The sequence below is a fragment of the Anarrhichthys ocellatus genome, unplaced genomic scaffold (assembly GCF_004355925.1).
Source record: "Anarrhichthys ocellatus isolate YVR2014 unplaced genomic scaffold, GSC_Weel_1.0 scaffold24, whole genome shotgun sequence".
In the NCBI taxonomy this organism is placed as follows: Eukaryota; Metazoa; Chordata; class Actinopteri; order Perciformes; family Anarhichadidae; genus Anarrhichthys; species Anarrhichthys ocellatus.
Genome location: NW_022280054.1, coordinates 11,564,436 through 11,592,376, shown reverse-complemented (window position 1 = coordinate 11,592,376; position 27,941 = coordinate 11,564,436). Strand labels below are relative to the sequence as shown.

The 27,941-nt window shown below is 44.4% G+C and overlaps 1 protein-coding gene across 2 annotated transcripts; it reads left to right on the top strand.

Annotated features, from left to right (window-relative positions):
* The first annotated feature begins 53 nt into the window (after positions 1-53).
* Positions 54-25,126, top strand: pax3b (paired box 3b). 2 transcript variants are annotated; one of them, XM_031860911.1, is made up of 9 exons: positions 54-203; positions 697-932; positions 1,131-1,188; positions 1,733-1,876; positions 14,949-15,148; positions 15,622-15,784; positions 16,372-16,586; positions 19,392-19,671; positions 23,275-25,126. In XM_031860911.1, the coding sequence occupies exons 1-9, from the start codon at positions 149-151 to the stop codon at positions 23,307-23,309; spliced, it is 1,386 nt and encodes a 461-aa protein (XP_031716771.1). In that variant the 5' UTR covers positions 54-148; the 3' UTR covers positions 23,310-25,126. The 2 variants fall into 2 exon arrangements, with proteins under 2 accessions (XP_031716771.1, XP_031716770.1); XM_031860910.1 differs by lacking the exon at positions 54-203 and having other exon boundaries at positions 219-932; positions 1,131-1,260.
* The last annotated feature ends 2,815 nt before the right edge of the window (positions 25,127-27,941 follow it).

Here is a 27,941-nt window from a genome sequence, read left to right as displayed (position 1 = left end):
GGCTAACCTTTTCCTCCAGGAAGCTTCTTCAGGCGATTTCAGACTTTTGTTTTACTGCGGAACAAACTCTGTGTTGGAGCAGCAGCCGACCTCCCCGTTAAAGGAGGTATCCGGAGTCACCGCGGGGTGTGGCGGGGTCGATACCAGGATGATGCGACCCACGCTGGCTCAGAACTACCCCCGCAGTGGCTTCCCTCTGGAAGGTAACGTGAAAGCATCACACTGCACCAAAAGGATGTTGACGGAAGATATGTGTTTGTTTTCTGGACGTTTCTCCAGCAAAACTTAGTAGCCTACAGTTAAAGTGTTATAGCAGTAAAGCGACATCTTACTTCACTATAGCTGACCTGACAATTCATTAGTTTCATCTACTTTTACAGCTTTTCTGTTTTGTTCCTCACATTTAATTTAATTTAAGCAACTTTTTTTGCAGACTAGTCTATTAACATGATGCTATATTTTCATAAATAGTGTAGATGTTTTAAGGGGATACTTTTGCTTTAAATTATTGCGTAAATTATTTATTGTCGGTTGTTTTTTTGGAGCAGTTATACAAAGAAAACAGATGCATTGTTATCTTGTTATTGGTGTGTTCAGGTACATGTTTGGGTCTGTTAAACGCAACTTTTATATAACATGCACTGGATCAACTTTGGTGATCCTCTCATATGTTTTTCTTTTTGGGATTCAATGTAGTGTCTACCCCGTTGGGTCAAGGCCGCGTGAACCAGCTCGGGGGAGTTTTCATAAATGGCAGACCTCTGCCCAACCACATCCGACATAAAATCGTGGAAATGGCGCACCACGGCGTCAGGCCGTGTGTCATCTCCCGACAGCTGCGGGTCTCCCACGGCTGCGTGTCCAAAATCCTGTGCCGGTACCAGGAGACGGGCTCCATCAGACCCGGTGCCATCGGTGGCAGCAAACCCAAGGTACCCTCAGATCATGAGGTTGTATTTGCAGATATGCAGAATATATTCTTATGAATAATACTGATGCACATTCATATTGAATGCTTAACTTGGACATTAACTTGTTGATTTCATTGCCTATAAAGGCGATGTATGCATTGTGCCCCAAGGGCCACAACAAAGTGAATAAACACTGCGACTCTTCTGACCTTTTCAAAGCAGGGAACAACGCCGGACGTAGACAAGAGAATAGAAGATTACAAGCGGGAAAACCCGGGTATGTTTAGCTGGGAGATTCGGGATAAATTACTGAAGGATGGGATATGTGACCGCAACAACGTCCCTTCAGGTAAAAAGGGCAGACATGGATGCATTTACACATTATTATTATTAATATTATTATTTCTTTTATCTTTTCTTATTTCTTTATGTATCAAGTTAAACTGCGACTACAACAGGTTGTCATGTAGCCTACTTTTTAAATAATAATAATAAAAACTATAAGTAAAGTTAAAAAAAGCCCCGTTTCTTTCTGTAATTTAGTTTTTAGAAACCTTCGACAACTTTATAACGCTTATTTATTATGTATGTATATATATATGTATTTATATATCATAAATTAATTATTTATGATATATATAATAAATAAGCCTTATTAAGATATATAATATGTTATGTTATTATTATGTAAAGTGTATGTTTGTCATCTTTTGATGTACCAATTATTTTATATTAAATACTTTGTATGTTTGTCTAAAGTATGATTTATTTTGTGTTTCTATTTTCGTAATTATTTCCACTTTTTGAACGACCGTTCGCAGTGAGCTCCATCAGTCGCACCATGCGGAGTAAGTTTGGGGGGAGAGGCGATGAAGAGGAGGACGAAGAGGAGATCGAGAGGAAGGAGTTGGAGGAGAACGACCGGAGGGCCAAACACAGCATTGAAGGCATCCTGGGAGACAGATGTGAGTGAACCTCTCCAAGTTCTATGGCCGGTGATGTGGAGGACAATAGTTGGCTGTTCGCTGAAGCTGGGGGTCACATCAGTGACCTCACGCGCACATTAGAGCGCAAAGTTTGATCAGATACAGTGAGGCCACGTGGGAGGAATTTAATCACCCTTTTTATTTATATATTCGCTAAATTGCCTATTTATGACGTGCTTTGGGGAATATTAGTATGAAAGTGAAAGCGTAACAGTCTATTTATCCACCAGTATTGAATTATAGAGGAATACATTCCCATTTCGCAGCTTAACCTCCTCAACAAACGTGAACGTCTGGTGTTCAGCACCTCCAACCTGTTGATTGCTCATGAGCAGAGCGTAAAGGAGAGAAAGCTTTTTATTTAGCCGCGTAACGAGCCTCTCTGCGGAGTTTTAGCATGCTGTAAAGTTGTTGGATGGGGGTGGAGAGCCTTTGTTAGGAATTCTTTATCGACCATATCTCCCCCCCCCCATGAGGCCGTGTAGCGTAAATCAAACAGCAGGTGACGTTCTCTGTGCGTAAGGGAGAGCGTGCAGTGTTTGGAGTGGATGAACAGCCACAGTAAGTCTGTATGGACGCACATATTTAAAGATAGATTATCTATTTGTTATCTATTTCTTGTGGACTGCAGGATTACAAAGAGAGACGTTATTAATCAATATATTTAACTGCAATGCTTTAATGAATTATAAACACGTCGCATTTGTCTTGGCCCGTTGCTTTGCAGGTTGTGTTTTATAGTTTCGTGAAACAAAACAACAATTTTTTAACTAATGTTTGAAACTACATCGTTCACTGTAAAACGTGCACCAGCAAATAAATAATTACTTTTTATTTATTAAACAAAAATAAATGTTTGCAATGCAATTGTAATGACCGTGTAGTAGATTTGAAGCAGGCGGAATAGACTGATCTAAATTAAGTTTTTAAAAGTGTTTTTTGCTAAAAAACGTTTTTTAAATTGTTTAAATATTTTCCAGTGTTGTTGGCCTCAGCCCAGGTGTTTCAGTGGAAACTATATTGTGGGATAGGATGTGTTGCAAGCCAAGGAATAAAACCTATGTTCTTCATTTCCCTCATTAGACGGTATGTGAGAGCGGTTTGGAGCCCATCTAACCTATATGTTGAATGTCAGTACTTTTTGCCTACGTCATTAGTGTGTGAATTCGTCACACTTTAATTTGGTACTTTCCAAATTATTACTGACCTCCATAATGACTCCATCTTCTCCTCTCATGGGAGTAACAGTCGTCTCGCGGTGAGGATGAAACCATTTAAATATTTTTCTCTTTTTGTACTTTGAGAAAGTTAATTATAGGTGGGCACGCTGCGTGACAGCTAAATTGAACGGGGTGGGTTCATTCCGGGGAAAAACAATCTTAATATATTTCACATTTTAACATTTAACGTTCAACGTTCATAATCTATCACCAGAGACTTAAGGCCCTAACATGAGGCGTTCAAACAGTTTCCATCTCTTCTCTTTTCACTTTTGGAAACAGTTTAAGCAGCGAAATGTCAACAACAGGGGAGGACAGATAAGGGACTCTAGTCGGAGGAGACAAAATGTCCCCCAGATGAGTTGATCAAACATTTGTTCAACGGTTTCCAACTCCCCACAAAGACGCGCCTCGCGCGCACAACGGGACGCTCAAGGATGAACTTGGGAGACAAAGGCGCGAGAGTCCATTTGGGGCTCACGCTTGGGCTGCCTGCGCATGGACAAAAGGCCAGCTTGGAAACAGCTTTGGCCGCCGCGCTAAAAGAAGAAGGCAACCTGTTTATAATTCAGTCAGAGAAAAAAGCCCGACAAAACACACTATGAGGCCGCAATGAAGGATGAATTATTCAGGGAGCTCCGGCTCGGTTTAGAGGGCCCCGTTCAGCGAGGGAAAATGGCCGTTTTCACCTACAAAATGTTTCCTTTTTTGGGGGTCCGGCTGCCATTCAAAGGGACAATTGAGGCCTCTGAAACCCACTCACGTATTGCCCCAAGGATGCGTGCTCGCCCCCTAAAAACCTGGCTGGTGCACACGTGTGCGCGCACAAATGCAGCTAAGATGTGCCAATTTTAAAGTGACAAAATGCAGAAAAAATGTTTTGATAAATGCGCAACAGGAAGAGGAGGAACAAAGCTGACAAGCCAGTAAGACATATTTTTGGTCGCAAACACAAATATTTTAGATTCATATAAAAAAGTTATAAATGTTGTTTTGTTTACTTCCGGTTTGCATTTGTTACGTCAGAGCTTTAACAGAAAAAGACGAGCAGCTTCTCCGCCTTGGTGCCAATGACACGGAGCCGTCTCCGGCCTGCAGCTCATGATCTATTATTGATTCTCTGATGAATCCCGGCCTCGCTGCCCCCCTCGGAACATTAATAATGTCCTCTAAATGATCTCGATATTGTGCTATGTCACATTAAATGACGGAGGGAGTGTATTAAAGAGTGGTTTCGGTGAATGGGGACCAATGTTCTCCCCGGAGAGCCCGGGTCTGGCCCGGAGCGCAGCTTCACAATGCTCCCCCCCCCCTCCAGCCACCCGTCCTGCGCTGATGCGCGCAACTCTCGAAAAAACTCGCCCTCCTCCCCCTCCTTCTCCACCACTTGCTCACCAAATCTCTTCAAGCAGATTAAATCGACTCTTTTATTTCATCCCACTTTCATCTGGAGAGCCACACCGCCCCTCTCCCTCTTGTTTCCTTCCCTTTCTCTCCCCCTCTCTGTTTCTCTCAGCCTGCGGCGCACAGCTCGTCTGGTATCTGGGCTCCATCCTGCGGAGCGCACGAAGTCAAATCACTCCATAAAGTGTCTCAATAAGTTCTTTATTGTAACATTTTGCGATTTGATTCTAAATATATTTAGTTGCAATTAAAAATGCTTTAAAATGACTGCAGTATCTGCATCTGATTAGTAATATTTATAAATGAAATATGTTTTAATTTTATATTTTGGCCACCACCTTTATCTTTATGTTGGTGTAGCTGTCTGCTTTGGAACAAGACATATTTGTTGTGACTTTTCAATACAAAATATCTTTAATATATTTCGTGAACAAAAAACATAAATAATACCAAACCTTTAAAATACATAACACCAGTGCATTTTATACCTTTTTGAGATGAATAATATGACACACAAACCGAAACATTTAGCCCAGTTTTACAAATTGTTGGCTAAACTTTTGTCTTGAATGGTGGCATTAATATTCACAGTTATATGGCCAAAGCTGAGTTATTACCATCACTGTGTGCACACAGCCTGTCTTTGATAGCTAATATATAGCTACATTTTCTTCCAAAATTCCCGTATGATAAGTCGTGTTTTAAAAAACAACCCCCTCCACGTTCCATCAAATATTTATGTATCTGGCAGCAACATTGGCCCTCCAGGCCTGTTGCTGGGCTCACACCAAACTCCCAGCTTCATAGTAATTAACCCTGCAGACAAAGTTAATGATTAAAACAGTCACGGTGACCCCGCCTCCTCCCTCCTCCTGCTGCACATTTTCACAGTGTATAGTTTAGAGTCCATACTTAGGTGAAATTAGCCAGATAATACAGAGGAGCCTTGTTGAGGGCCGATACATTTCCATTTAGGCCCGAGACGTGTGTGTGCGCACACATACAGACAACCGCATGCACACACACACACACACACACACACACACCTACGTGCACATTCCACTCTGCAATGCAAACAGTCAAAGGGATAACTTTATTTGGTGAAAGGGGATCCTGGAAAGGGCTAATTGAATAAGCCCAGGATCTTTGAAAAACCCCTACCATGGTGAGCGCAGTCATCATGTCATAATTAGGTTTATTGAGGCGCATTCCTTCAATCTGCCTCCATTCCCCCGGGCTCATTGTATCCAGGGCCCGGGCCAATGGCCTGGGGGACAAAAGGGAACCGCGGGCAGACAATACATGAAAGAGCCGTAAAGATTTAGCTGGCTTTGTCACAGAAACGGAGTTGGGACTCTGTTTGTGTAAATAACGCCAGTGAATGAAGAACCTGGGTTATTTTTTTTTCTCTGCCACTCGGGGTGGAGGTGGCAAAGGATGGCGTGCTGCAAAAGTAACATGTGGGCACACACTGGATCAGCGCCAGGGCCCAGAGAGGAAGGAGAGGAGTGATGAAGGAGAGGAGCCAGAGAGCAGAGAATGGGTGGACAGCACAGGCGGAGCAGTGTGTTTAGTGGCCACGGTGTTTTGCAGAGTTTTCACGTTAACCGTTGAATCAGCAGTTTACAGTTGTTATCTGAAGAACAAGTACTCAGACTGTCAAGTGTTCACCGATACAACTTTTCCACAATGACAGTATTTCATGTTTTTGCAGCTGCATATGTTTTTGTTTTGATCAATGAGCTCAATTGTGTCTTTTAAAAGCAGCCTGTGCTCTGATATTCACAACTGTAGTCAGCAAAGTTACTTAAAAGATGTTCTTTAAACACACAGAACTATTTGGAATATTATCTACATGATATTTCAGTTTAATGATGAGTAAGCGATAAAGCTAAAACGATGAGTCAGTGAATACAAACAACCTTTTTTAAATTTTTTTTGCAAATATTTCCCAAATTCTGAGGCTTCAGCTTCTCCAATGTGAGGATTTGGTGCTTTTATCTGTAATGTTTTGGACTATTTGTCGGACAAACAAGATGGATGACAACACTTTGGACTTCAATTCCAACCGTTTCATAGACCAAACGATTGATCGAATAATCTGCAAAAACCCCCAGCAGGACTATAAATCGCCCGTTGCTGCTTCCCGTCTCGTCAAACCTGACAAAGACAGAACCAATGAGCTCTGGATTGGGTCTTAGAATAGCTATTGGCTATTACTGGCCGGAGCCAAGTGTCTGGTGAAGAGGGCTCTCTGTCTGTCCGTTGAAAGAATGAATGCGTCACTCAGCGAGTCCCTGGGCACGAGGGCAAAGAGGGGCACGAGGGCCAAGTGGCCAAATCACTCTCCTCTTCCCCCCCGGGGCTGTCTCCGTCTCTCTCTCCGTCTCTCTCTCCGTCTCTCTCTCCGTCTCCCCATCCCGCACTCCTCCCTCTCTCGTGAGCTTTTTCTAATAAGCCCATGCACGATGACTATTCCAGCGTGAAAACATAGTTATCTGCAAATGAATGGCCGCTCTATGCTTCATTAAAGCCTCTTTTTCCTTTCACACTCTTATTGTGACCCTCTGATATCAATTCAAAGGGCAATTAATGAATGCACACCAACTTTGAAGTCAGGGTGATTTCTGAGGAGGGAGGGAGGGAGGCTTGTGCGTGCATGTGTGTGTGTATGTGTGTGTGTAGGTGGGGGGGAAGGGGGTATTTGGGGTATTCCCCCCCTTCAAGGCTGGCCCCAGCCTTCACCCGTGATGGACTAGCCACATTGAGCCCTAAAGACGGTTTGAAGGGAGTGAAAGAGTGAAAAGGGCCCAGCGAAGGTCAAGTAGAATGGCTCGCCTTAGAATAAGGCCCCTCTTTATCTGCTGCAAGTATGCACTATAGGCACAACAGCTGGGGGGAGAGAGAGAGAGAGAGAGAGAGAGGGAGGGGGAGAGAGAGGTTGCTTTTTAATGTGCAATGAGTGTGTTTGTGTGTTTCTGAGAAAGTATAAGGAAGAATGTGAGTGCGTCGCCTTGTTGTCGGTGTGCGAGTATACTGTCGTTTAAAAAAAATGTGTTTGCATATGTGTATGTTGTGTCTGTGTGTGTGTGTGTGTGTGTATGTATGTGTGTGTGTGTGTGAGTGTGTATCAGAAGGTTAGGGTTGAGTGTCAAAGTTTGCGGAGGCCAGCCGGAGGCCAGTAAACGCACCATCTATGCTGCTGACGGGGGGACAGGCAGCTGTCAATCACCCGGCCAATGAAGCCTGACCATTCAGAGCTCTGTTGACTAATTAGCCCCGAAGCTTTTGTGTCGCGTCGACGAAGAGGCTCGGAAATGTGTGTTTAACGCTGTAGTTCAGTGCCATGTGGGGAATATCCCTCTCAAACTTTGTGATAGATTTGTGTGTCACACTTAGTCGTTACATGGTGTTCGACAGCGCAGCGCTGGGATGAAACTAATCAATTTGGTTTCGGGCTTTTCCAATGAATGTACGGCTCTGTAGAGCCTGATTACAGGTATTTCCCTGTTTAAATAGGGATTCTCTGCCAAAACCAGGAGTTCCTTAATATTTGCCATCTGAAAGTTGAGGGAAAGAACTAGGAAACTCAGATCTGCTCTCACTTGGTCACATGAATGCAGCATTATACAGTACATTACCGCTATTCTACATGTCTCACTGGATCTTTTTTTACTTGAGTTTTTGCATTACAATAAAAAAAAAAAAAGGAGTTGCACCGGATCAGATTCCTTACTTTCCAAATTTCTATAATCTTTTTTAAGCATGGCCGCGATATTAAAGGGACAGTTCAGGCCCAAATCAAAAAATACCTATTTCTCCTCTTACCTGCAGTGCTATTTATCAATCTAGATTGTTTTAAGTGTTCAAGTTTTGTTTGCCTTCTTACCAATATGATATAACTATATACATATATATATATATATATATATATATGTAAAAATACACCTGAAAAACTCAACAGTGATGTCTTTTTCCAGAAATCCCGACCCGGTTACTCAAGATAGTCCAGAGACTTTGTTGTGACCAGTTTCATGTTGGAAATGTGTTTTAAAGAAAATAGTTCCCACATGATTTCGCTCTTGTTGTTTTGGAAAGAGACGTTGCTGCTGCGTTTTTTATTTTTTATTTATTTAGCTCTACGGCCAGTATCTCCAAAACTAGGCAACTAACACCAAAACAACCCAGATTGATAAACAGCACAAAAAGGGTAAAAGGAAAAATAATGAACAATGGGATGAACTGTCCCTTTAAGGAGGAAATACTTGACTACTACTACAGTTGTGTTGTTGATGATGACCCTACATTTTCTTGAAAAGATGAATAGCTGCTGTAGTCAGTGGGGGGCGCCTGACAGAGAGATGAATCTGTCTAACATCCTCCTTGTTAGTGTAAAAAAACAGAAATAAAACGTGAGAGTGACAGCTCACCTTGTTGGATTGCACCGCCGACTGGAGCTGTGAGTTAAAAGACGGAGAAGAACCGCAGGGGTCGCAGGGGGTCACTCTCCCCCAGCGCTGCACAGGAAACGGGGTTAGCAACACATTTAGCTCCAAACGACAGGTAACCACTTCCTGATAACCCCCGACATCCTCCACAACTCCCATAATTCCTTTTGATGACAGCCTCGCACACTTTGTCGTGTCATTTTTATTGATAGTCTACTCACATCATTTTTTTTGTGTGTGTAATCACAACCCCATGCTTTAAACACACACACACACACACACACACACACACACACACACACACACACAGCTATGGCACACTCTCGCTTACACGGCAGCTGTGAAGGTTGAAACTCCTCCTTAGCAAGTCAAGTGAGTTCGCCCTCCACCTCCCCCCCCCTTCCCCTCCTCCCACACACAGCATCTTTTTTTTCCCCAACCCACCAGAAAGAGTCACAGATGGGTCCATAAGCTGTCAGTAAAGCCATTATCCGGCCCAGCATCTGCCTGTCTTGACTTCTATATACTGTTTAATGCAGTCGGCCAGTCACTTAGTCCCCCGGCTCCTGAATGGGAGCAGCACGGTCGGCCCGCCCAAAATAAACGCTGCGTTTGTCTCCTCTGCCTTTTGTTTTGTTTTTTTGAGAGAGGGGTAGGTGGAGAGGATAGAGAGGGGGGGGGGGCAATCACTATTAACCAGAGCCCCAGAAGAGTTACTGGGATGTCCGAAGAGGGGTGTAAACAGTTCGCATATGGCCTATCAATTCCCCCAAGCCCCCAGAATCCACGTCCCACTTTCACTCCCTCTCTATCTGTCTTGTATAAAATGCTCAACGCGGTACTGTCTCAAAACAACAACAGCAATGCTGAAAGTCTTTCCAACAGTCTGTTTCAGCTAAGCCCTCCATTCTCCTCCTTCCTCCCTCCCTTTCCTCCCTCTCCTTCCTTGTTTTCCCTCCTCCCTGGGATGGCGCTGCTCGGTGGGATCCATTTTGGGGCTTTCTTGGCCCTCGGAGAGATTGTTTTGGCTCGGAGTCCCGTGCCCTGTGTGCCTCTGAGGGCTTCAGTTTGGTTAAATTAAACAGTTTTCTTTTCTCCGCCAGTCCCAGCTACCTACCCCCCCCACCCTCCACTTTCCCAACTGCTCCTCTCTTATTTTGCGGCTTAATGCTCCACGGCTCCCGGGCGATACCCCTTCTCAGATAATTTGACCCTTTTAAGGCTCATATTTTCTCATATTTCGATGAACTCACAAGAGCCAGCACCATGTCTGCAACCCCCCCCTCCCTTCCTGCTCCTTTAAGCTGAGGTGGAGAAAAAGTATACAGAGAAGTTGAGTGTTTACAGGGGCTATAAATACAGTATTTTAAGATATAGCATATGTGTACCAGGCAGCGATACGAAGGTTAGAGTGGATAATTTGATTGGCTAAGGCTATTTGACGGTGCCAAATCGATGTGATCAGATCTTGGGGATAGCGAGGCGATGACGGCAAACGGGGCACTCTGAAACCACAGGTTTACAAGGTTGGATAAGATCCGGGGAGCGAGGAGGGGAGGGGGGAAAGGTCTCAGCCTCCTCGACTCGTCCTTCTCCTCCTCTTTCTCTTAAGCAAGAGAGGTAATATACATCCTGATGCTGATTTGGCATTATGTTTCATCAATACTAAGATCCTGTTGGAGAGTATTGTGTGTGTGTTTGCTTGACCACACTGAAAGGCCTGTGAGCAGAGGGATCACTGTTAATGGACGCTGAATTGGAGACGCCTCGGGGTTGACAAGCTCGATTAACGTAGCCTCAAAAGTGCATGTGGAATCGGGGAGGGGAAGCCCCGACAGGGTCATGTGCTCGGAGTACTGCAAGTCTTTGTGTGTTTGTGAGCTTCGAGGGTGACTGGGTGGCTGCCCTCTGTCTTGGCACAAGTTTGCCACCTAAACACCCTCTTCACCCCACGTGTCCACCCCGTGGACCTTCATCACCTGCCTCTTCAATTTGCATTACATTATATTTTAGAGTGTTAGGCATGTGGGTGCTTCGTGCGGCAGAAGAATTGTGAGAAATGGTTATATTAAAACTGTATAATTCTCCAATTGGTGACTTCAAAATGTAAGCGTGTCAGAAAAATCTAATCTAATCTATCGCCAGAATAAGTTGCATTCACCCAAAAGCCACAGTAAAAGTTACTTCTATAAGGCGCTTCTATGTAAAATGTAAATGTGTGGTGGGGGCCATCTTTTGCATATAAGGTTTTTGTGATTTCTGCCTTCCAATAACCATAGATTTAAAAGCAGCAAGTTAGTTTTTTATTGATTCTCACCCAACTTTATGTCCACATGCGTCCAAAAGTTTATTTCCATTGAAACAGGGAATGGTGTTCTTGTGATGAGGATTGCTCCAAACAGTTTCTGTTCACTTATAAAAGTGTCTTATCTGTCATGAGTGCAGGTATCTTCTTAAAAAAGATGTGAGAAAACATCATATATCCGATATAACTTAAGTGGACAATAAATGGTTTAACCATGAATAAACATTACCATACAATAAGTATTTTAATTTGTATTATACACATTTTTTCACATCTTATTTTGACCTTTGAATCATTCACAGTAAACCGATGAATGTATGTTTTCATGAACAAGGCACAAACACAGCTGATGGTTGATTTCTTGCTTTTGACTAAGAACAGCGGCGATGAGAGAAAAACAGAAAACCAAGAACGAGATGTTATTCACTCAGAGTGAGCAAAGGAGGAGAATCATCGTGAGGGTCGGTCTTCCTTTTAGCTCAGCTGGTGTTCGCAGCGTTGAGAAAGGCCCACAAACAAGTGGATGAGCTGCGCTTCCGCCAACAACATCAACAACAACAAAAACCAACACAGATGCCCAGACGGACTATCCCCACGGGGACATTTACATCGGCAACAACGGCCCCTGTTGGCCCTCTCCGCTGCCCTTCTCACCCCCTCAGGTGCTCCTGGTTCCCTCTGGAGGAAGGGGGTGGGTTTTTGGGGCGGGGGGGGGTTATAAATGCCCCCGGCTGTGCACCCCTCCACCCCCCCCCCCCCCGCCCCCCTTTCCCGAGCTCCTTTACGCCCCCCCCCACCCCCACCCTTCAGCTCCCCCGTGGGGCAGGTGACAGCCCTCCACTGTGAAGGGCCGAAGGGAGCCATGACGGATTCCACAGATGGAGCGTGGAAATCGCGGGCAAAGACCTCGGCTCTGTGGAGCAACAAAGAGCCCCCGAGAGTCACAGAGAGAAATATGGGTGAAAAAAGGGGAGAGAGAGAGAGATGGGGAGACAAAGAGAGAGAGAGAGAGAGAGGGTGAGAAGGAGGGAGGAACGAGAGAGGGAGGAGAAGGTGGTGCTTGTTTAAGGAGGGTGTCGTGCGGAAAAAGTTTGTGTTGGCGAATCAGGAGTTTGCTGTTGTTTTGAAGTGAAAAATGAAGTGTGGCTTTATTTGTTCATACATGCTGATAGACATTTCTATCAGCCAGTGTTCTACCCGTCAGCCTGTGCGTTTCCCCTCTTGCTATCATAATCATCTTTATCATTTCGCCCCCATTGTCTGTATCTTAACATCAAGCGATGTAGCGATCTGACAAAGCAGGGTAAAACCAACGAGCCCGCCTTAGCCCTCCGTCAATGATCTGACTCGGGATCGTATCACGACGAGACTCCCGAGGCTCCAGAGGTGCCACTCTGTCGCTTCTTTTGAAAAGCTCTGGAAACCCCGGTAGCAGTCATAACCGATAGGTAATTCCAAAGTGATTAAGGATTTTCCCCCGGCCGCCTCAGCTTTCCCAGGACCCAAATCCCTGTGAAATGCCGAGGAACGTTGCATGCTGCTCTAGTTCGGGGAGGGGAAGGGGAGCGAGGAAGCATTCCTAGCCGCCCTCCTCCGTGCAGGAACTGGAGGGGGAGGCTGCAAAAAAAGAAAAAAAAAGGCCTCATCTCTTGTTTTTCAGCCGTGCCGTCCAAGAACTCCAAAGCTATCTGAAGCTAGCTGAATTCCTTCCCCCGCCATCGAAAACACGAGTCCTGTACTGGCACAGTCACATTAATCCTCGCATTTTTTTTAGTTTGGTTGTGAGCAACGTGGGCCTGCGAAACTAGAAAGCTTTTTTCTCGCTGCACTGCTGTGAAGTTCCAAAACAGCTGATGAAACTGAGTCTTAATCCACGGTGGCCATTTTGAAATATCTTAAAGTGTTAAACTCACACACACCGGTTGATAAAGAGCTAGAAATCGACGAGTGCAAAACTGTGAGATACTCAGCAGAGGCTTACGGCAATGTCTCCACCCCCCCCACCTTTGAAAATATTTTACTTATTGCCTCCCTCATGCTTGAATGTTTCTTTACCAATTTGGCCCTAATGCATGTTAAGTTGACTCCCACTGCTATTGGTGTTGTAAGGAGAAAACCGCCGAAGGGGGAGAGAGGATCAGTTTCACATGAGGGGCCCTGAGATATTTGGATTCTCTTGTATTTTATTGTTGCATCTGAGGGGGAACTAATACAGTGTTGGTGCACAAAACTTCCCCTACGCTGAGGGGGAATTAATTAAGTGTAACACAAAAAAACAAAACAAAGTGGGTGCTTTGGCCTTGGTGGACTTTAGACGGGAGCCAGCGGAGTGTTTGAAGTAGTGAGCGGAGAACCGAGCCGATGGAACGCAGCTCACTACAGTGTTGATGCAGATCTGAGGCTGAGATTAAGAGGAGGAACACAAAAGCTGTCACATAAGATCACTGCAGCTCAGTCAGGCCCACGACCACGAGTCAAAAATACAACTTATGTATATTTGTAGGCAATGGTTAGGCAACATTTTTAGTTATACTTTGTTTTGTTTTTTTATCAAGCAAAACAGCCAAATATTCGATGTGAGGACGTTTTTCTTAGTTTCATATGATTAGAAATCTAATAACTTCTGGTTTGGACAATTCTTTTTGGGCCATTTTCCATTTTTTTCCTGACATTTAGACGACAAAAACAATTCTTCAAAAATGAATCGGGAATGAAACTAGTTGAAAACACTTATTTTGTGTGTGACATTAGGGGAGTCAAAAATATTATTAGCTTGACATTAGACTCTAGTTGTATAATAAGTATAATTAGTCGTGTTCTAGTTAAGACTTGAATTATGAAATATCTTTCTTTATCACTGTAAATTGGTAAAGAACTCTTTTTTCTCACCAAACTGTTTATGCCCCATTTAGACTCTGGACTTGACGACTTCTATCTTGAGACTTGAGACTGACCCACTATGAGGTCTGATTATCACTTCCAGAATATAGCTGCCACAGAAGTACTGAAGACTGAATACTGGTGACGAGACAGAGCAAAAGAAAGAGATTTGAAAAACTGATTCCCATCTACTCGGTTTTTAGAAAAGCAGACCAGCATTCACCTGACTGAACAGTTTGTCCTTCATCCAGGCAGCCGCTGCTACTGTCCACACACACACACACACACACACACACACACACACACACACACACACGCTCAAAGAATGGCCCCTGGATCCAAATTAGCCTTTTGTGTGGCTTTTAGTCCCCCTGTGGTGCCCTGGGAATCTCGTCCACTGGGATTATTCCTCAGGCTCAGAATATTCCTTCTGAATGGAGGTCTGTTTGGCCACAAGACCACGAGGAGGACCGATATGCCTTATGGTGCATGTTTGTGTGTGTGTGTGTGTGTGTGTAAAGAAAGGAAATAACCCATCAAGTGAAAACTATAAGTAAACAAAGCAGAGAGCAAATTAGTTGACATTTTGTGAATGTTGCAGCCCTTCTTATCACAATAATCCACCTCCAGCACCATGAGGCGTCTTTATAACACCAGCATGTTTGCTCTTCAAACGTTAAAAGTTCACTTCAGGATTTAAAGAGTGAAGCTGTAAATCTGTGTGTGTGTGTATGTGTTGATCAGGAAAGAAACTCCTGTTTTCTTATTTTTCCTTCTCCTTTTGTTTTGGGCAGCGAGTCACTCCGACGAGGGTACGGACGTGGAGTCGGAGCCTGATCTGCCACTTAAGAGGAAGCAGCGGCGCAGTCGGACCACCTTCACGGCGGAGCAGCTGGAGGAGCTGGAGAGGGCCTTCGAGAGGACCCACTACCCCGACATCTACACCAGGGAGGAGCTCGCCCAGAGGGCCAAACTCACCGAGGCCAGGGTCCAGGTACGTGGATGACACATCAATACCACGCGCACTTACATTTAAGAACTGCAGAGAGTTAAAAGCAGATTTTAGCTCGTGAAACACAGGAATTCCTACGATGGTTTTGTGAAAAAGGGTTTTATAAGCTCGAGGGTTGTGAGTTCGACCTCAGCTTCACGAGGAACCATGAAATCCTTCAACAGGAGTTCAAACATGAACGTGTTTACAAGACGGCAGCAACACTCTCACTTCTGGCTGACCTGACACACCAGCGTGCACTTAATGACCCATCACGAACATCCCTCACACACACACACACCCACACACACACACACCTCGTGGTTTTATACACACTCTGACCGTTTAAAGGCAACCTGCTGATCTGTTTGTGCCACACAACAGCATAGAAACACACTCACACACACACACGCACGCGCACACACACACACACACACACACTGTCTGATTGAACGTCTTCATCGTCGTCCCTCTAGGTTTGGTTCAGCAACAGGCGGGCGAGGTGGAGGAAGCAAGCGGGAGCCAGTCAGCTGATGGCGTTTAATCACCTGATCCCAGGAGGGTTCCCACCTTCAGCCATGTCCAGCATCGGCTACCAGCTCTCTGACAGCCCCTACCCCCCCTCATCGATAGCACAAGGTAAGAGACGGGACTCGCTCCGGGAATGATGCGGTTCAGACTATTCATTCTAATAATAAACTATATGTGAGGGGAGGGGGAATGAGAGAAATCATCTAGTTTTCCAAAATCTATTAGAGAGACATGTCATCATTTATTTAAGATAAAAAAAAATCAGTTGTATTTACAAAATACAAAACTTTTCTGATGGCTTTTATTTTGAGGCGCTTTTTTGAAATCCATAATTTTATATTTAAAAAGTATATTTTGACAGAATTATTGCTCTTTACTGGCTAACTATTCTTTATTCTTTTAAACAATTCATTTTTGAATTGTTTAATTTAAATAACCTACATGAGAAATCAATTTTATATATATTAAAAAAAACAAAAACACTTCTGGACATTTACTCTTCATACATTTTGAACAGACATGTTTTTAAATGTAAGTTTATTTAGAATCCAGCAGTTTTGCTTCGACTTAAGTGAAAATTAAACACAGGAACAACAACTCTGCTAAAGTGGGACAACTTAGCAGTTATGTTTTGCAACTTTTTAACTGACGGTGCTCACAAGTGTTTGAACTTTTCTCCGCGATGCCTCCCGTAGTGTCGGAGCCCCCCAGCACGTTGCATCGGCCCCAGCCCCTCCCTCCCTCCTCGGGCCACCAGGCCGGCGGTGGCGGAGGGCAGGTGGAAGGAGGCTCTGCCTACTGCCTCGCCTCCGGACGCCACTCCTTCTCAGGCTACTCGGACAGCTTTGTGAGCGCCGGAGGACCAGCCAACCCCATGAACCCCGCCCTAGGAAACGGACTCTCCCCACAGGTGAGACCACAGTTTTGAGCTGCTTAAAGTCCGGCATTGAGTCTTGTATTTAATAGATTAATATAATTAAACTCAGCTTTGTAAAGGAAATCTGTTGAGACAAATTGATTTGATTCCATATAAATACTAATAATCTTTAACACAAGCACAACTTTGTGTTTTTGTGCAGTGTATTAGTTTGACAGGAGTAAGACGTGTGTGTTTGACTCATGCCTCTAGAGACTGAGATAGTTTTACTTGCACGGATATCACACCCGAGCTTCAAATTAGATTTGAACATGATTTTCAAAGAGCACGATCTCCCCTCAGACACACAGCCACACACTAAACATCGAGAGCTTTAAAAAGTTAAACACTCTTCTCAGGTAATATTTCGCCCACGTGTCAAAGACGCTGACTGATTCATCCCCTCGCCTTATGAACTATACGCTCTACAATCGCCCCTCGGCTGTACTGGAGGATCACCGTCTGAAGGGGGAGGGGGGGGGGGTAAGATGACTCCAGAAGGACAGAGGACAATTGAGTGTGTGACAAATGAGAAGTGAAAAGACAATTACAGCCAATTATCCAGGCATGAAGTCCCAAGGTCTCCGCACCTAGACAGAGGGTACAGCAGAGGAGACGGAGGAGTCAGAGACCCTAACAGGCAGAAAATGAGATTTCAGCCCCGGCTCGGTCCGACTCCTCAAGAGAACGGGCCGCCGCCGCCGCGTGAGGACGGAGGCGAGCTAGCTCGCACGAACACCCTCACGGGTCCTCATAATTTCAGGGACACACACGTACGCACTGTAGATAATCGATCAACTCCGTGACGTTTCGAGGATCAGTTAAGGATTTTGCTACATCTTTTACTCAAATAGTACACGACATGGTTGAGCAGCACGGCTAAGTCAGCTCCTCAACCTTCTCTTTAGATTGAGAGATTGATTGCTGTATTTTTTTAATTGTTATTTCCAATACAGAAGCAACAAGCACTTTTTTATTTACAAATAAGTTCACACTATTTTTAGATTTTTGGCCATTTTCTTGTATGTGTTTGGGACAATAAGTGTGTCGTGACAGGAAGTCCTTCCTCTTAAACAATACTTTTTGCAGAGTTGGTCCTCATGTTTACACACTGAACAAGCTTTCAAACATGCAGGGATACTCTGCTGCATGCACATAACAGGAACTAACCACGTTGTGTACGTAGGCGGCTAGACGCGGCCTCCTCGCCGTCTCGTATACGTGCATAAACGTGGCTCCACGCCGTGCCGTGCAGCCCCGAGGGAAGCGTCTCGTGATTGCATTCTCAAAATGTTTGCCTCGACATTCCTCCACCAGAAAGCTCTAAAGTTCTAATTTATCTGTATATATTTCGTACAGAGGGGGAAGGAATGTCTTGTCTCAAGATGTTTTGCCCCAACCGTCCCGACATTCTTCCCATGCTAAGTCCTGGACGCACTGATTCAGGGCCGCTGGCGACGGCAAGAGGTCCAATATGAAAGACTCTGGATGGGCCGGCCAGCAGGCATGTCATGAGGCAGGGAGAGAGGCTCGGGAGAGAGAGGGACGATGGGTATCGGGTAAAGAGCATGCCTCCCTTCTCCATGTGGCTTATTTCAGCCAAAGCGTGTCCTCGCTCTCTCTCTGTTTGAACCAAACCCTCCAAACGCAGGTTCATTTCTTTGGGAAAACGTTACCCGGCCCGAGAGGAAACACAAACTCCCCTCTCCAAATCAACATGGACTCCTCCATTCACCTCCCCTACTTGGGAAATGATTTAAGCAGGACCATATGTACGTGTGGATGTGGAATAATATGTCACTTAGAGGACCCAAAGAGCAGCGTACCTGCTTCTTATTAGGACAACTGGAGGAGCCTTGAGGCCTTCGCTCTGTTGAGAAAGGAGGCGGGACACGATGCATTTAGAGGTAGCAGATTCAGTTAAGAGTTACTTTCATAAGTAATAAAGCCGGCCTTGATTTCTTATTAACGGTTTGCTGAGGACTTTCAATGTGGACAGGTAAAGTCAGAGAGCATTGAAGAGGGGGGGGGCGGAGGTCGGCGGTAAGTCTGTTTTTGAAAACCAGTTGAAACACTTCCCCCCCGGGCTCTTTTCCGTCCTTTGCTGGCCAACGAATATTCCCCCAAATTTGATTATCTGGTCGCTAATAAAGACCAGGTCAAGAGCTAACGGATTTCTAGAACTGCTAAAATCTACTCGGAGGTTGAACGGAGCCCGAGCTCACGCAGACCTTTCTCCTTTGTGTTATCTTTGCCGGCATATCTCTCCCCGAGATAAGTTGTTATCTTGTGCCACGGGTTTTTCTTTTGGAGCGGTGTCAAAAGGGAATTTTAGAGTAAGTGGAACCGCGGATCTGAGACAAATTGCTTAATTCTTCCTCTCTGGTGCTATCTCTGTCTGGAAACGGGCTCTTTTGATGTCCGCGACGGGGGGATTTCCTATGTGTGCTTGTCTCGACGTCTGTGTTGATACATATTGCCCCCTCCCAGTGCTTGTAGACGAAAAATGAGAGATATTTAATATGTTGTAAGGCCTTGTCCGAAACTAAAAACACAACAGAGAACATCCCCCTTTTCTTTGCCGGCTAGGTTTTGGGTCGGGGCCGATCACTGATTAAAAACAAAAGAAATCCACATAATTCCATCGATAAAGTCTACATGAGCAAACATAGAGAAGGGGACAAATCCGTTGTGTTCTGCTCATGTTCAACTCAAGTTAACCGTATTAGTCTGACGAACATTCGAGCCGCTCACAGCTTAACTCTCTCCTTCATTCTTTCTCTGTCTCCCTCCCGTCAGGTGATGGGTCTGCTGAACCCGGGCGGCGTGCCGCACCAGCCCCAAAGCGACTACGCCATCTCCCCGCTGACGGGCGGCCTGGAGCCCCCCGCCGGCATGGCCACCAGCTGCAGCCAGCGCATGGACCACATCAAGGGCCTGGAGGGCCTCACCAGCGTTCCCTCCATGTCGGCCCTGCCCTCCCTGCCCAGCTCCCAGTCCTACTGCCCCGCCTCCTACAGCTCACCGGCCTACACCGTCGACCACGTGGCGTCCTACCAGTACGGCCAGTACGGACAAAGTAAGGTCAATAGACTCCGCCTTTTTATTCTCACCTTTTGCTTCCACATCCACACCTGCAGGAACCAATTTAAAATGAATACCGTTTACTCATTTACTAAAATAAAAAAACAATCAAGAGCTTTACAGAGCTGTTAATGAAAGAAAATGAGCTTCAGCTATATTGGGTGCAATAAATGTATCGTGCATTGTCCCTATTAAATAAATAAACCATGTTCTGGTTGGTCAAGGTGGAGCAAATTTAATTACAATTTTTGAAAGATTTTTTGTGGGCATTTCAAGCTTTTATTTGATATTGAGAGCGGAGAGAGAGAGAGAGAGAGAGAGAGAGAGAGAGAGAGAGAGAGAGAGAATGTGGGGAAAGCAACAAATGGTTCCGTCCCGACCATTTGCTGCTGCTCAGATAATTTTGCAACCTAACCGATCGGCTGCTGTTTTAACCACCGTGTAAACTCTCGGGTAGTTTAATCTAAAACAATGTGTCATATTTTATTAGCTCATCATATGTTTTGCGTGTACAAATCTTAATTTACAAATAAATGGTAACTGTAGCTCTCGAATAAGTCAAAGTATAGTCAGTAAATACAGCACAAATTTATAAAGTACAATATTTTCCTCCTAAATGTAGCAGAGTAGAAGTATAAAACAGAAATACTCTGGTCAAGCCAAGTAAATTGTACTCACCAAGTAAACCACTGTCAGTTGACCCGATTCTCACTGGCTGCACGTCGTTTATAATCTTCAGGTGATGCTTGACATCAAAGAATGCGACACATTTTCCTGACATGAAAACTTGAATCATATTGAACATTGAAGGGCTGATGAGCTTCATGTATTTCTGTCTGAGATCGGATAAATTACATTTTATTTTGCCCTCATTGGGTTTGTCTGTAGTTTCATAGTTCTTCATGCTAAATGTAGTTTGAACAAGCTAAATGGGAATAAAGCAGTGGAAACACTGACATAGCATGACGGTATAAAGATGACTGGGAGTCAGTGATGATTAGCACGTTTTTTTGTGATGAGTTTTACAAAGCGGTTGTGCGGCTCTCGCAGTTGCTGAAATGTTGGATGTAACTCGTGTTACATATTTTTGGATATCCTTGTTTCAGGGCTTCAAACAACAAAGCCACAGGATTGTTTTTTTTAAATATATGACCGTAAGCAATTGGAAGAGTTTTCCAATTTCAGATGAAAATTTGAACCAAGTCCACCAATACGGTGTATGTTCTGGTATTCAGACACGTAACTTGTAACCGCAAAATTCCTGGCTTTGATTCCAGGGATGGGGAAGAAAAAGAAGCACAACACAGGTTGCTGCAGGTTCTGCTTAAAGGCAGTTGACATTTCTTTGCGGGGTCCAATCATGCAGTCTCGAGTGTTGGGGTTAATTGTGCGGATCTGATTCCATCTATGAAGCGATCAGCCCGGCGCTGATACCGAAATCTGCGGTTAGGCAGGCCGCAGAGTCGGCTCCCATCAGGGTGAGGAGTAGCTCCGGCGGTGACTGCTGGCCCTCCTCGGACTGTTAGGAAAACCTACCTGTCCAGCAGCGAGAGTCATTTCACATTACCGTCACGTGAAGGGTTAAAATCAACTTCAAACAAACTTTGGAGGGCAATGTCGTTCTCCGTCACAGCGTGATTACAGCGGCCGCCGTTTCCAATTTTTGGTCCAAGGGGGGGGGGGGGTTGACCAATCAGGTTCATCCACTGACCTTGCAGCGACCTGGAGAGAAAACCCGGGGCCCTTCAAAGAGAGCGTGGCGGCGGCCCAGCGAGTCTGACTGCATGTAGCTCCGCGTGTATCGAATGAATATCTGACTTAATATCCGAGAGCGGCGAAACGTCTAATGAAATATCTCGGTCGGATATCTCAAACTGAACAGAGTAAAGAATTAGGGCGACACACGTGCCTCTGGCATGTGGCACCGTGCGCGTACACACACACACACACACACACACACACACACACACACACACACACACACACACAAGCTCAAAGGCAGCCACCAGGACAGCACGCGCACACACGTACACCTCCACAGCGTTACAAGCGCCGAGCGGTCCATCTTGATGTGATTAATCAGTGCGACTGGATAGCCGGTGTGCGGTTGGGTTTGGAGCTGCAGAGGAAAGGTCCTTTCTGGGGGTGGACGGATGCTAATAGCCTCTGGCAGGGCAGGCTATTGGAAACAGGTGCTAGGACTGAGGTCAGCTGGGGAAGCAGCGGTGCAGACCGCTGCTCCAGGGTTCCAGTGGAAGCGGCCCGTGCACGACATGTAGCTCTCCACTGGACCGCCTCTCGGAAACTACAGCGGTAATCCACGAAATACTTGTTTTGCTTTTATTTAGGTAACGTCTCTGTTGCTAAGCGGGCCGTGTTTTGTTAGTTTGTTGTTGTTGCACAGCACGTTTTGCAGCGGTTACCTGTCAGTCCTGAATCTTTCCGTTTGGATTTTCTGGCGTTTCTTTACCTGTTCCGGCTCGGTCACGTCTTCCTGGAACGGAGACGATAAGACACGTCACTTCCTGTGCGTCGGAGCTAATATCTGCAACCACAATGCGCGTTAGAGACGTAAAAATAGCGTATTGATCTGTTTGGGGCCTTCTTTATCAGCTCAAAAGACGGTTTCTACTCGCTCATAGCCATGACTTTTTGAAGTGATGACATGTTTACACGTAACTTCTCTTTTGGGTCTCCAGACTCCGGCTGTGAAACATGGTTCAATACAAAACAATAGATCTTCATCTCCTCTGTGTCTGTGATCGGTGTTGACTGGACTTCTCCCTAATCCCATTTAACACCACTATGTAGGATAACTTATCGTTCATGTATTGTCACCTAAACAACAAAAGGCATATTTGTTCATGCATATAACATAAAACATAGCATATTTTAGTTTTTGGTAATTTCCATATTTTGTCACCTTCATCAAAAATGCACATTTTTTGAACAGTTTGAGACAAAATAATGTTGTACCACTTCAAACCTTTTCTATATATTGAGTTTTAATCAATGCATTTAAAATGTATAGAAATATTAGATGATGTCTATTTAATCCGCTGATTCCGGTATTTTTAAATTGTACTTATTTACTACATAGATGCACAGAATAGACATTATTCAGAAACCCATTGCTAGCAGCGTAGAGGAAGCTTTAAATCAGCCTTTAGCCATGTCAGGAAATAACATTTAAGTGAACACTTAACTGAATACATAAACTATAACAAGTCCACATTTACAAAACATTTAGAGACTTTTTCGTTGTCAGGTTAAACATTTCTTGGGGGCGGGACTTGAGTATTATGTAACACTCAACACTAGATGATGCATATGTCCTTTATCATACCCTGGTTATATGATTCTGAGCTTCTGAGTGTGAAAAAAAAGCTTGTCTTTGACCTTACACCCCGAACCACTGTTAGCACATGCTATGCTAACAATAGCCATATGTGAGGGGAATGTCATGCTAAAACATGTGTCCAAAATTTATTGCGGCTATATATCTCTTTTATCATCTCTCTCTATTTTTTGTTGGGAAATCCCTTTTCACTAATAATTTAACAACTGTTTCATCCCTTCTTCTTCTTTTGTTTTACAGATGCCCTTTCTTATCTGAGGCCTGAAATCTCCTGATCGTGAGCTTCGGACTTGGCAGAGGGACATTTTGCTTGTACAGCGAAGGAAATCTTTTACTATCTGGACCAAATTTTATTTTGCTACCATTTACCGGGACACACTCTCTCCTCTGCAGGACATTTTTATTATTAATTCTTGTTGGAGAAATGGACAAAAAAACAAAAAGAAAAAGAAAAAGAAGGGACCACAAGAAGGAATATCAGACCAAAAAACTTTCGACTGACTGTGAAGAAAAACCTGTTGTTGGACTGTGAACGTTGCGTCGGTGTTTTGTAGATGAACGGCAGAGACGTCAGCGCTTACTGAGGTTGGAGCAGCGGAGCTCTGACCGTCTACAGGCTTCTCCAGTGACCAAAACACCATCCGTGGACTCTCTCCTGTGGGGGTCTTTGTGAGGACAGCGAACCCAAATCTCTTTCGTCATAATCTGCCAGCCTTGGAAAATGTTTACATATCTGAGGGCCGCATGAGTACATATGAAATTCCCATGTATCCCCAAGTTGTATCTGCTGAAAGGGGAAAAAGAAAAGGGCTTTGTTGATTTATTTTTTTTTGTTGCATTTATTTGAGATCTCCGCATCCCACGATTGGAGAGATATTCCAGAGACGGAGAAAACAAACGTGAGCAAGAGAATCTGTGCGGTTTTATTGCATTAGAAACTCTTAATGTACACCACAGCTGTACTGCAGCGAAAGTTCATTCAAACATTCCTCCCCCCCCCCACCCCTCTCTCTCTCTCCTCTCGCCTTTCTCCCTCTGTCTCATTGATGTTTCGGACGGTGAGGCAGGAGGGATCTCGGCCCTTTTGTAGTTTTAGAGAGCGACTCGGTGGAGGTCAGGGGGTGACTTCAGGGAAAGTGACAGATGAGAGAGCAGTAGAGGAGGGCGGCAGAGAAGTGGCTTTAGAGGGAGGGGGGAGGGGGGTGATAGGCAGGATCGATCACAGGGGTTAAAAACCCTTTAAAGATCCTCTCCAAGCCACCAGGTCACAAGTCACGACCGAGAGAGTTTTAGACTAAAGACAGCCATTCTGCCAGCTGACCAGAAGTGCAATATCATGTATCTTTAGAGTCGACCTCACCATTAAAACAATAAAAAAAGTCCAACAAAACACTTTGGATTCATTCTCTGGATCTAGTTTGGGACAAAAAGGAACAACACATGTGCCTTTGAAGGCTCTTGGGTCCAAGACAAATATGAAACATTGCTAATCCTGCTGTCATAGCACACCGCGGACCACATTTGTAAGGACTTAAGTCAGTGCGGTGTCACGAGGAAAAGAGCGAAACAAGGGAAATGCCAATGTAAACAGAAAATAACCAGGAACGACAAAGCCAAAACCGTACTTTATCTTTTATTTCTTTATTTCTTTTTTCTGTTTTTTGCATATGATATAATAATAATAATAATAATAATTAGGTTTCATTCCGGACATATTTATTGTCTCAAAATGTTCTGTATCTCGACAGTGTCGTAAAACAAAAAAAAAATCCCCCACAATGTACAAGTGAGTGGCAATACTTTATCCGTCAAACTCCGAGTGCCTTCACCAGCGCTCTTGTTTTGTTCGTCCGTCTGTCTGTTAGAATGAAACAGTCCTTTCATTCCTTTGATATATTTTTTTGTATTATTTGACAAAGCGATATGACATAACGTCACGTGTACAAGCGCATTATCACTACTATTTATAATAAAATAAAAAACTTCTGAAAATAGCTGCCTCTGCTGTCTCATTCTTTTTGTTGTTGTTGTTGTTGTTCATCTGGTGGTTAATTACTAAATAGAGTCTTTGTGTGTTTTTTGTTTGCCACGATACGAGAAAAAAGAACGCGATTGACTCTAGAAGAATACCATGAGCACTCGGAGACAAATGTGTACTTTCTGAATGCGTTCATGATCCCTGCAACCAAAAATAGGCCCGGACGAATCGGGATCACCAGACGTTCGTTTTGACACTGAACACAACAGGCTTTTCTCACAGACGGCTGTAAATGCTCCAACATCTGCATTGGTGTGTATTAATACCCCCAGCCCACCCACCCCCACTACTGTAACAAACTGACTTTTGTTTAACAACCTCTGCAATGAAGAAGCCTTAAAGCGTTTCTGGACAAACGGCAACCCTCCAAATAAACCTCTGCAACCCATCTAGCCTGCTTGCATACACAGGGCCCACTCTGTGTGTGTGTTTGTGCACCACACGCATTCGTTATGTTCATGTTCACATATAGTTTCTGTCTGTGTGTGTGTGTGTGTGTTTGTGCAGCCTGAGGGTATTGAGCCTAATTATAACATTCTTCTGATTAATCGTGTCTGCTTACAGGCCTCGGAGAGGGGCGGGGCCACACGCTCTATAAATAAAGTCTAAGTCAATAACAACGTCAAGGATCACTCATAGTCTTGTCAGCTCTGTTTGCTAAGCCCCAATAATTCAGCCAATGAGAGGACACAGAGACACACGCGCCAGCAAACACACACACACACACACTGGAAAAGTACAAGCAGAGTGGTGCTGTAATCACCTGCGGCGCTCACAAACACTCCTGCGGATACACACTTACAGGCGTGCAGATGTGAACACACTGCATATACATTTGGACAAACACACACATACACACACACACACACACACACACACACACACACACACACACACACACTGTTTGCTTTCTTAATCAGTCCATACCATTAAAGATGAAGACAAATCACACCTGTGAAATTCCAAAGCTCAGACATTACTTTTATTAATGAACCCTCCCCGGCACTGAAAAGAGTATTATTTCTTTAACACGCCCCAGAGTGTAGTTAAATGGAACTATTTTAATGGCATTTCATACTGTCAGATAATGACAGATTTTTGGATTGTCGGACCCTCGTCTGGCAGCTCCACACACACGGCTGTATTCAAATAAATCCAAATTAAAGAAGCAGCCTTTCTTCTTAAGACGATATGTAAGATTCACCCCAAAAGATGGAAATAAAAAACATATATGTTCCAAAAACAAAAAACATAAGCCACTGGCATAGTCCACGTGTGCGTGTTAGTCTTACAAATGTGTTTTACTTTTTCTTTAACTTTTTTGTACACAAAATAGTATCGTCCCTCGGAGCTCCTTGATAACCGAGTAGCTCATGCCAAATAATACGATTCTGGATTTGGGATCTTTGTTGCAGGTCAGACCACTTCCTCTCCCCCCCCTCCACTTAAAATCTTGAAAATTAAAAAAATTGCAACATCTTGTTTGTCTCTTGGCTTTAAGTTCACACCTTGGCTCTTTGCTGCAATACAGTTACTCATCAAGGCGTTAAGTCACTAAACGTTCTGCAAAGTGTGAGGTGATGGTTTTAAAGACTCTCCCGCTGAGACAAATATGCTCCTGCTGTGCTCGTATAGACTTCTGAGTGAAATGAATGTAGTAAAGTGGAGGAAGTAAAAACATTTCCAACATTTCCAACGTAAAACCCCCCATAACACACACACGTGTAGCGTTGTATAAGCATGTGATCCAGTACCTTTAGACAGCCCCCTGGGTTAAAGAATTTGTTTTTTTCTTCGGTGTCTAACATGACCTCCAGATCACGCCAGCAGCTGCTTCTGTCATTCTCACCACGTTGAATGTGTGTTTGAACCCTTTCTCCGATCAACTACGTCTCTACCATGTGTGCATGCGGCTATTTGTTTGAGTGCACTCAGTAGATAACGTAAAAAGAATAGTTTGGAGAGAAACCCGTTGGCTCGGTGTTTGGCGTAGAACGTGTTTTTGGTTTGAATCGGATGACCAGCTGGCTGGTGTTTGCATGTTCTACCCGTGTCGGTGTGTTTGACCCAGATGTTCAGGTTTCCCTCTACTGACCAAAAACAGGAAAAATGGAAAAACAAGCTAGATGATTGTGAACGTGTCCGTCTCCATGTGGGTCCTAAACACAATGAGCAGTCAAAAAAACAAAGAATATGGATGAATACACTTTTGACAATACTTCTTATCTATGATGTATATAGTACACATCTTTTATTGCATTTGTTGAAGCAAAAAATGTGAATTTACATACGCAACCCATCATAGTTAAATGGTCAAAACATACAGAACCCAGTTAATACCCAATAACCATAAGTCCAGTATTTCTTGGCGTTTAGTGAGGTACCTTTATGATTATTGACCTTAGACTTCCTCCACTACAGATGTTTTCATGCACCAACCCATGTTTAGTTTTTTATATATTTCATTTTTTGCACTTTACCTTATTATCAACATACACTTCTGCATAACTTTGATATGTGTCACCCATCAAAACATCCCATCTTCTTCTTTCACAGTCGCAACTGTTCTGCACACAGGAGGTAACCAGGTGGAAGGAAGCGTTATTTCTTTTTTTTTCGGGGTGTCTCCTGCATACCCCCGGCCTGCCATGCAATCCCTGTACACACACTTAACCCCTGACACTCCCCGGCATTCACACAGTCTGTCATCACAGGTCCCTGGCTGCTGCTGACCTGAGCACTAACACATGCTGGGGACAACTTAACCTCTGGACCTCCAGACGGAAAAACACATCGACAGAGGAGAGGGAGGGCATCTGAGCAGGAGGAGGGGGGGGGGGGGGGGGGGGGGGGGGGGGGGGGGGGGGGG

Bases quoted from the DNA above. Each gene is read 5' to 3' on its own strand.
- pax3b (XM_031860910.1), top strand. From the start codon at position 669: ATGTTTTTCTTTTTGGGATTCAATGTAGTGTCTACCCCGTTGGGTCAA. The intron at 1,261-1,732 runs GTAAAAAGGGCA...GACCGTTCGCAG, and splicing joins CCGCAACAACGTCCCTTCAG to TGAGCTCCATCAGTCGCACC. The intron at 1,877-14,948 runs GTGAGTGAACCT...TGTTTTGGGCAG, and splicing joins AGGCATCCTGGGAGACAGAT to CGAGTCACTCCGACGAGGGT.